Source organism: Trichosurus vulpecula, chromosome 4 (genome assembly GCF_011100635.1).
Source record: "Trichosurus vulpecula isolate mTriVul1 chromosome 4, mTriVul1.pri, whole genome shotgun sequence".
Lineage (NCBI taxonomy): Eukaryota > Metazoa > Chordata > Mammalia > Diprotodontia > Phalangeridae > Trichosurus > Trichosurus vulpecula.
The window spans coordinates 30781623-30791534 of record NC_050576.1 but is presented as its reverse complement, the minus strand read 5'-3'; the positions used below and the strand labels follow the sequence as shown (position 1 = coordinate 30791534).

Sequence of the window (9912 nt, the reverse complement as noted above, 5' to 3'; positions counted from 1 at the left end):
TATGCAGCTCTGGGAATTGTGGGTCATCTTGCTACAGAAAATATCATTTGGATTCTATTGGCTTGGCAGCAAATGGACTCAAGGTCTGCATTCAATTTATTATCAGTGAAAGGAAAAGTCAGGAGTAAACTTCTGCCATATTTGTCCAAATGTAGGCCATAATTTGGCTTATATACAACCTGAGTGTGGCCTGTAATCCCATTACTCTTCAGCGTATGCGTATGTAGTATATGTACATATACATGTGTATATGTATCTCTATAATAAGTGTATATGTATGTAAATATACACATATACATGTATGTAAGTATGCATATACATGCATACACACATACACACACATACACGTACCCCTTTCTTGGGTCAGGTAGGTAGCCTCTCTTTTTGGCTGGCCAGTATTTGAATCAGTATAAATATTTGTGTGTCCTTTCCCCACCCCCTTTCAATTCTCCCCTTTCTTTCCAGGCTACTTATCATTTCAGAAATCCTCATGTGAGAAATGAAGGAGGGCTTCTCTCTTGGGACCCTCCTTTGGGACACTCTCGCCTCTGCTGGCTCCAAAGGGTGACCCTTCCCCCGACCCCTGCCAGCATCCTCTGGGCCTTTATGAAGACTGGGAGTGATCTTTGTGATTCAGAGAGCTCTTCTTGTCTCCTTTGAAGGCCGAGTAGGAACTTGTTTGGGCCCGAACATGTGAGTACTTGCACGGAGGTGATCTTTCCTTCCTACAAAGGGGAACAAATAAGAGAGAGAAGCATGACTCAGTGATGGAGGGCACCGGGCTGAGCCTGGAACCAGACCTCTGAATCTGCTGCTGGGACAATGGGCTACAGGTGGGGCTGCGTCCATAGACTTCTAACTCAGAAGGGTTCTGAGCTGAGAACACAGGAGGCCAGCGCTGAGAGGGGTTTTATAATGGTCAAGGGTGCCCCCAACCTAGGTGTCATCCTCATTCTTCACTTGTACTCACCCCACATATTTAACATGGCTGAGTCTTCTTGTTTGCACCTCCATAGATCTCTCATTTTTTCCCTCCTCTCTTCTAATGCTGCCACCAGCCTGAAATGAGTCCTCATCCTCAACCTCTCACACTTTGACTAGTGAAATAACCTGGTAGCTGGCCTCCCTCCTCACTCCAGGCCACCCTGCATGTAACTGTCAAATTGATCTTCTAAAGAATAAGTCTGATCATGCCATACCTCCTGCTCAATAAAATCTGCATAGTAAACATTTAATTGATGTTAGATGAATAACTGACTTAGAAGATAGAATACAGAATGCCAAAGTTGGTAGGGACCCTAAGTCACAGGACCTGAAATGTTTGATACATTGAAATATCCATAGATCTCTCTGTCGTCTTATGCTGACCTGGGCTGGAAAAAATGACTTTTTCTTAGATTTCCCCAGGTAGGATAAGCTAAGAACCTGTGATTGGGCTCTGGTAAGAGAAAAGGTTCAGGGGAATGGAAGCTCATTGCACCAAATCTAGAACCTGAGTGCTGAGCACACTACTTTTTCATCTCCCTCTTTTTCTTTATAAAGAGGGGGTGGGAAGCCACGAGAGTGAAGAGTATGATAGACTACAGAAAAGAAATACACAATTAATGGGCACAATTGTGAATGTGAATGGGATGAACTCAGCCATAAAATGGAAGAGGATAGCAGACTGGGTTAGAAAACAGAATCCAATAATATGTTTGCAAGAAACACACTTGAAACATAAAGATTTACACAAAGTTAAAATAAGAGGCCGAAGCAAAATCTATCATACCTCAACTGAAGGAAATATTTAGAACAACTCTGACCAATCTAATGAACAATTCCAGAGGTCCAGCAATAAAGCATGCTGATCACCTCCTGGCAGAAAGGTGAGGGTACAGAATGAGATACATATTTTTATGCTTGGCCAACAGAAGAATTAGTTTTGCTTAACTATCACATGCATATGTGTTGCAGGAGTTTGTTTTTCTTTTCTTTTTTTCTAATGGGGGAGGTGGGAAGAAGAAAAAGTTAATGCTTGTTAACTAACAAAAAAATAAAACAAAAGTTACATTAAAATTGTGTTACAGTTCCTGATGCTCAGAATGAGCTATGAGGCTAGTCTGGGAAGTTAAAGACAACAAAAAGGTTTTGAGGGGTTTTTTTTAAATCTATATTGGGAGGGGAAAGCAGGATCAAAGGAGAGAGAAGACCTTTAGAGAGGATGGGATGATGACCACAGGAAGAAGGAAATGCTGCTCAATTTTTTCCTCTTGTTTTCTTGGTCAGGGAGAAAGACCTTTGTGAACAACAAAAGTGAAGAGCAAAAATGAATAGTGGGAGGATATCCAAGATAAGGAAGGAGATGGTGAGAAGCACCCAGATGTCCTAGATGAGTTCAAATCATCTGGCCCAGATGAGGAACATCACTGGACTCTAAAATAATAAACAGATGGAAAATGGGAAAAGTGCCACAATATTAGAGAAAGGAAACTTCTCCTTCAGAAATGGGAAGAAGACAGTGCCTGCAGACTCTGGACAGGTGAGCTTGGCTTTGGTTCTTGGAAAAACTCTAGAACTACCATTGAAGAAAACAGTTGGTAAACTTTGTGAAAGGAAGCAGTGATTGCAAAGAGCCAGTGGGGCTTCCTCAAGAACAGGCCATCCCAGACTTTCCTCATTTCTTTCTGGGACAGGATTACTGAACTCTCTATGAATGGAATGCTAGACATAGTCTATCTCAATTTAAGCAAAGTCTTTATAATGTATCTAAGTCTCTTCTTGTGGACCAGAGCAGAAGTTCCTTGAGGGCAGGGACTTTTTGATTCACTTTTGTGTTTGTATCTCCAGGGCTTAGCAGAGTATCTGGCATATAGTAAGCACTCAATAAATGCTCCTGATTGGTTGACTCTCTGGTGTGGGCTAACTAATAGTACCATTCCATGACTCAGAACTGGTTGGAAGGCTGGTGGGCTCAGGATGGTTGGACTCAAAGGGTAGGTCTTAGTAATTCAGCCTCATTGTAGCATGAGTTCCCTGGGGTTCTGTGCTTGGCCCTGGGCTGCTTGACATTTTTTTTTTGGTTTTGTTTTGTTTTCTTATCAGATCCTAGAATTCATGCTCATCAGATCAGAAGTTGGGTTGGAGTCTCACCTCTGATTCTTCCTAGGTTTGTCATAATGCATTGCATTGTTGCGTTCTGACTCTGGGGCTGAATTTCTTAATTTGAAAAATGAGGGTGATATTCAGTGTACTTCCTACTCGGCAATGATCCATTCAGAGCTGGACGCAACCCTAAAGGTCACTCCATTTTCCAGATGAGGGACCTGAGGCCAGTTGCCCACTCCAGCTGCCTTTTCTTGGCACTGGCCCAGGCACTGGTGGAGATGGCCTGTGCCACTGACACTGGTGGGGTGGGGTACTGGTTACTCCTTGCCTTCTGGCCCAGCTCTCAGGCAGCTCCAAGGAGCTGTGGCCCACCTTGGCCCTCCCTAGCCCTGAGATGTGCCAGGCACAGGGGCTGCCACTGACATCTCTCAACTATCAAGACAGATGGGAAAAACAGCAGCAGCAAGGAATTCTTGAAAAATCTGCAGTGTTCCCTGTTCTACCATTTGCTGCTTGGGGAAGGGAGGAAGGGGACAGCACCCAGCAGAATCTACAGGGCTGGACCCTCACCCACCTCCCTGCCAGCCCTGAGGGCCAGGTCCGGGGAAAGAGCAGGGAATTGTGCCTGAGCCTCCAGAGGCAGAAGTGGGGGTCGGATCCGAAGGTATAGCCATAGTCACAGGAGGCCATGGAGTCCAACCTTGTCACTGCACAGGTGAGGCCCAGGGAGAGGAACAGCAAGGATACAAGAGGATTATGGGTCTGGAACTGGAAGGTCCTTAGAAATTACTTGTTTCAGCTCATTTCACAGATGAGAAAACTGAGGCTGTTACACATTGCTCGAGGTCCCACAGGGAATCAGCAAAAGAGGCCAGATCTGAACCCGGGTCTGCTGAGCCCAGCAGCATACCAGGCTGCCTCCTATTGCCACACTCTAACTTTTTTCTTTTCTCCAAAGCCCTCTCCACCTAAAGTGGGGGTGGGGGGGAGGGCACAGCAAGGGTCACTGTTCCCATCCCAATCATCACAGTCATAACGGCCATGATCATCATGACCCCTGACACGTACAGGGTCTCCCCCACTGGACTGTGAGTCCCTGAAGGCAGGTCCTCCCTCTTCTGCCTTCCTCGGGGTCCCCAGCTCTTAGCAAGGGACCTGGCCCACGGGAAGAGTTTGGTGACTTAAGGCTTGTTGGGCTGCCCCATCTCTCAGGGCTGGCCATGCCAGGGGTCACAGCAGACCAGGCCGTCCCTTCTCTATGAGCTCCCTTACCCGAGCCTGGGCATGGAAAAGGTCACTCTCTCCATGATGGGGTTCAGGCGATAGTAGTCCATGAAGGTCCGAGCCACGTTCCGCCCCAGCTTCATGTCTGAGCGTTCTCCTGTTAAGGAACCTTTTAGACAAAGAGATTTCAAAGGAAAGCAAAGCCATGGATGGGGGCAGGGCTGCTCAGGCCCTGCTAAGCATGGACAGACTCAGGCACAGCAGCCCACGACCAACAGGAGGTACCTTTGACCTGAACTACTGAGCCAGTCACAGAATCACAGAACCTGAGAGCCCGAAGGCCCCTCAGTGGTTTCTAATCTGAATCATCTGTGGCTTCTCTGAGGCTCGGTCATCCGGCCTGGGCCCGAAGACCTCTAGGGAGGAAGCCCACTCTACCTGGGAAGACATCTAACATTCACGAAGTTCCTCCTGGCATCAGACCTAAGTTAGTCTATTTTCAGCTTCCTCTCTAACCCATCCCAGCCTCCCCCATGGCTCTAGTTCTGCCCTCTGGGGCCAAGCAGAACAAGGCTATATGGCATATGTATGACAATCCTTCAAATACTGGAAATACTGCTGCTAAACATTCCCAGTTCCTTTAATCTGCACATGTCAGGAGGGCCCAAGGCCCTTGCCCATCTTGGTTGTCCTCCTTGGGCCATTCTACAGTTTAACAACATTGTCCCTAAAACATGGCACCCACAACTGGTCACAGATCCTTGGGTCACCTCCTCACTCCTGAGACATTGTGACTTCCTAAATGCAACAGGAATTGTTAGAGAGTGAGTTCCCTGTCAGTGGAGGGTTTTCAGGCTTTACCCAAAGCTACCTACAGGGAAATGCATCAGATTCTGAGGAAGAAAACTCTGGGATTGATTATTGCTCATTTCCTTCCCCAAATATTCTCCCCTCCTTTATCTTGGGTCTTTCTCACTCCAGGCTTACAAGGTCTCCTAGCCACAGAAGCTGCTGCCTCCTTCTCCTCTGTATCTTAAATCTTTTTCCAAAGACAGGTTGTTTTAATTGAAAATGTTCTATCCATCCCTCCCCCTCACTGCCCCCACTTTCCCCAACAAACAGACCCATTTGCAGTAAATCATTCTGTGTGAGGCTTTCCGAGCTGCAGGAATAAATAACAGGGAGCTGGGGGTGGGGGCAGCGGCAGCCAGTACTTAGGCCCTGCTGCTAGACCATAAACCTTCACTTTTTGTACTAAGCTCAGCCAAGATGGCAACTGTCCAAAGCAGGGCTGGTTCAGGGGCATTCCAGGGCTCACCCGAAAGGGGTGAGAGCCAAGATATCCAGGATCTGGGTGGGGGGCAGGGCAGATAAGCAGACATTCATATTGCTGGGGGAGGGCATTAGGTCCCTTCTCCTGGGCTGCAGTGGAGAGAGCCTGGGCCTGGAGTCTGGGGAAACCTGGGTTCGAATCCTGTCCACTTGCCAAGGTATCTCTGTGGCCCCAGGTGAGCCCCTTAGTCTCAATGAGCCTCTCTCCACCTGCAACATGAGGATCATCACACCAAGTAGCCTGCAGTTCCTGGGGCCAAAGACATGGCTATAAAGAGAACAGGAGAGGGCCCTGTAAACCATGGCTCCAATTAATCTGAGCCTCGGGGAAACAACACTGGAGTCACCAAACCAGATTTCAGTCCAAGCTCCTCCTTTGTAAATTGAGGGAGGGTCAAACTAAATGTTCTTTAATCTTTCCTCTGCCTCTGACATTCTCTGATTCCAAGGTCTAGAAGCCATAACATAGATGACAGACCTAGAGCCAGATGGGACTGCAGAGGCCCTCCAGGCCAACACGTGAGTTTAACAGATGAGGAAACTGAGACATAGATTGGGACAAATGACTTGCCCAAGGTCACTAGGTTTCTTGCCCTCCTTACCCAGTGAACTATATTTGGCTAAGACATGAGCTGGGGTGGGGGCCCAGAGCCATTGAAGAGACAGACAGACAGATAGAGAGCATAGTAACTGTTAGCCTCTATTATTCTTCTGCTTTATGCCAGAGGACAGCAGCGAGACCAAAAGGCGGCAAGCGCCAAAGCCGATGAAGAGGGTCATTCTAAGAAGGACTTGGGGACCATGTGGCCTGTTGGGCTATGTAACGGGCCTCGAGAGAGAGGTGAGCTCTCCCTCACTTGGGTATGTTCCAGTGGGGCTTCCCCTCTGATATAAGTAGGGGTCCCTCCCTCAAGGGTCCCCTCCAGCTCTCAAATTCTGTCCCTCTATAACATCCAGAGAAGCGTCCTCACAGTAAGTGCTGCCCCAAAGTGGCTTGGGTTGCCTGAGGAGGCAGTGAGCTCCCCATCACTAGATATCTCCAAGAAGAAGCTGGCTGAGAACCCATCAGGGTGTGCTCTGGAGGGGATTCTAGGTCTGTGATATCCAGTGAGGCCTGCCCAGCCCTGGGACCCACAGACCTGCTGAGGTGCATTCTCCTAGCTTCCTGCTCCCCCAAAGCAGGAACATGTCAGCAAGGAAGTGGAAATCTCATGGGGAAGAACTCTGAGCAGAGGTACACATTGGACACCAAGGACCTCGGTGATGAGAAAAAAGAGTATGAGCCTAGGTCAGAGCATTTGGGTCAGAAGGTGCCCCAAAGATTGTTAGGTTCTCTTTACAAAGAAGGAAACTGAGACAAATGCCTTGGCCTAGGTGCCAAGGCTCAGACAGAGCAGAGCTGGGCTTCAGGCCTTGGGCTTAGAACCAGGGTTCAATTGCAAGCTTAGTTTAGGGGTCACCTCCTCCTGGAAGCTTTCCTTGATCACTTCCCCCTCCAAGACTCCTCCCTACTTGAATCTGTCTCCTCCTTTTGTCTGATGTCTCCTTTGCATCCATCATATGCTAGTTGGGGCAGGAGGGGGCTGTCACCTGACTCCCCATGCCCTCCCCCAGAGCTGAGCCAGGGTCCTGCCCCTAGCTGGGTCTCAGCCCTTTACAAAGGGAGACTTTTCCTTTGGGACTGGGGACATGAGGAGACCTGTGTTCAAGGTCTGGGCTCTGCTGTGGTATGACCTTGGGCAAGGTCAAGGCCTGGGTCCCCTCCTTTGCCAAGTGAGGGCATTGGAGCATCCGATCACAGTTTCCCTGCCTCCTGAGTCTAGAACACAGCCGTGATCCACACCTGCAGCCCAGCCCAGCCTCTGGTGGCACGCAGGGGCCTTCTCTCACTTCCTCCCAGAAGCTGCCACCTTGGCCCTGGCACGCAGGCCCTGCCTCTGTGCCAGCCCCACTTCAATCAGCAAGCTGCCTCCTCTGCCAGGTGTCCTTGAGGTGGAGACAGTATTTACAGCCCATCTGTCTGTCTCAAACCCACTTCTTACACAAGAGGGACATTCATCTCCCTCTTCTTCGTTCTCGATGCCCCCCCTCCCCGCCCTGCCACTTGCAATTTGACATCCTCCGCTAGCCCTTTCCCCATCCATAGTTCTCTATGACTTTGGAAATTGACTCTGTCTTCCCACCTGGGCCCCGGCTCCATAATTGATGGCATTTTGAGTTAGCTTGGCTCGCCTACTCCTAACGGCCAGAGGCTGCTCTCCTGCTGCGTGGGAATATATTTTTAGAATTTTCAACTGATATGAAGAAGAAAAAAAATCCAAGAATAAACACTGGATAAATATTTGCCCATTGGCACAGTGGGAGAGGCCAGGGAGAGGTGAGAGAGAGAGAGAGAGAGGCAGAGGAGAAACAGAACAGAGAGAGACAGAAAGACAGAGAGAGACAGAGAGACACACACAGAGAGAGACAGAGACAGAGAGACAGACAAAGATAAAGAGAGAGGAAAGAGAAAGAAAGAGACTAAAGCAGAGGAGAAACAGAACAGAGACATAGAGAAAGAGGGGGAAAGGAGAGGGGGAGAGATGCGGGGAGAGGAGGTAGGCAAAGAGAGGGGAGAGAGAGAAGAGGAGAGAGAGATGGAGCGGGAGAAAGAGGAGGAGGAAGGGGGAGGGGGAGGGAAGGAAGCAGAGGAGAAAGATGAGAGAGACAGAGAGGGAGGAGAGAAAGTGAGACAGAGACAGAGACAGAGAGACAGAGACAGAGAGAATTAAGCTTACTTTCTGAAGCTGGTGTCTTCCTCTCATCTTCTAATGTGCTCCACCAGAATCTGAGCCTCTTAGAGCCAAAGCATCTCTGACATGTTATCAGAGAATCATCAAATTTTAGAAACAAAATCTTATATAGACTCCTCAGATTACCAAATCTTATAGACAAAAGCATAGGATCATCGAATTTAAGGAACATAAAATCCTTGGCTCATATGATCCCATGTTCTAAAAGCCAGAGTCTTAGGATCACCAAGTTCACAATGAAGCTGAGAACGCTGAATCTGAACTCGACCTGGACTGGTTCCTGGCCCCGGCTCAAGGCGCCTCTGGTGGGAGGGCTGTGAGGAGTTGGGACAGAAGCACCTCAGAGAGACTGAGGGGAACGAGGAGATGGTCTGTGACTGGATCCTCTCCGCTAACCAAGGAGTGAACGGGAGGCTCAGGGATTGGTTTTGTTACTGAAAAGGGAGCATCTTCCATAAGACTGCATCCTCCTCAGCCTTGGCCCTTCCACCATTTTCTTTTTTGGCTGCGCTTGTGGTTAGATTTCTTTGTTCGTGGCACTTGGTGAGGTATGATGCTACACAGGGAGTGGTCTTGGGGTCTCTTCCTCATCAAAGCCACATGGCCCAGAGAAACAAGCCTCAGGCCTTGGCCTCTGCATTTATTTTTTCTAATGATAGGTGATGGGATTAGAATCTCTGATCTTGTGAGTTTGGAAAGGTCAGGAGGGCACCTGGGCATCTTGGCATTTTAGAGACCTGGTTTGCATCCAGTGAAGCTTTGATGCCCTGAGGAGCAAGGGACTTCAGGAATGACCTTCATGACCCAGGCCTTGGTAGCTTCGAAGAGAACTCATCCCAAAGTGATGCTGCCTTTGCATGTGGACTTGGTGGGACCAATGCTCTGTAGGTATTGAGCTAAGTTCGAGGCTTCTCCCTCCAGAGAATGAGATGGTTCCCAAAGTATCAGGAGAAATGTTTGTTCTTTTTTTTTCCTCTATATGTTTGAGGAAATATTTCCTCTATATGTTTGTTCTATATCTCTTCGTAAAAGCTAACTGATATTGTATAATTAAGTGGAACTGAGGTATAATGAATTGCTCTAGTCACTGGCCCCCAGTGGGGGGAGATGTAGGGGAACAGCTGATGAGCTGGTGATATTTAAGAAGAGATACATCCAAAGTAGTGCAGCTAGGTGGCTCAGTGGATAGAGCACCGGGCCTGGAGTCAGGAAGACTCACCTTCATGGTTCAAATCTGGCCTCAGACACTTACTAGCTGTATGACCCTGGGCAAGTCACTTCACCCTGTTTGCCTCAGTTTCCTCATCTGTAAAATGAGCTGGAGAAAGAAATAATAAACCACTGCAGTATCTCTGCCAAGAAAACCCCAAATGGGGTCATAAAGAGTTGGGCACGGTTGAACAGCAGTGTCCTAAATTCTTAAGGGTACCCTAGAACCCTGAGGGACAAAGGTTTCGGTCTGCTCTTGGAAAAGGGA

General features: G+C 48.4%; 1 protein-coding gene across 2 annotated transcripts in view; it reads right to left on the bottom strand.

Moving 5' to 3' along the window:
- Positions 1 to 604: 604 nt before the first annotated feature.
- Positions 605 to 9912, bottom strand: part of AGBL4 (ATP/GTP binding protein like 4) — a 799994-nt gene continuing 790686 nt past the window's right edge. For both annotated transcript variants that reach the window (XM_036757917.1, XM_036757919.1), the window contains 2 exons: positions 4360 to 4456; positions 605 to 725 (listed from right to left, as the gene is read on the bottom strand). In XM_036757917.1, the coding sequence (XP_036613812.1) occupies positions 605 to 725; positions 4360 to 4456 (218 nt within the window). The remainder of the gene's footprint in view (positions 726 to 4359; positions 4457 to 9912) is intronic.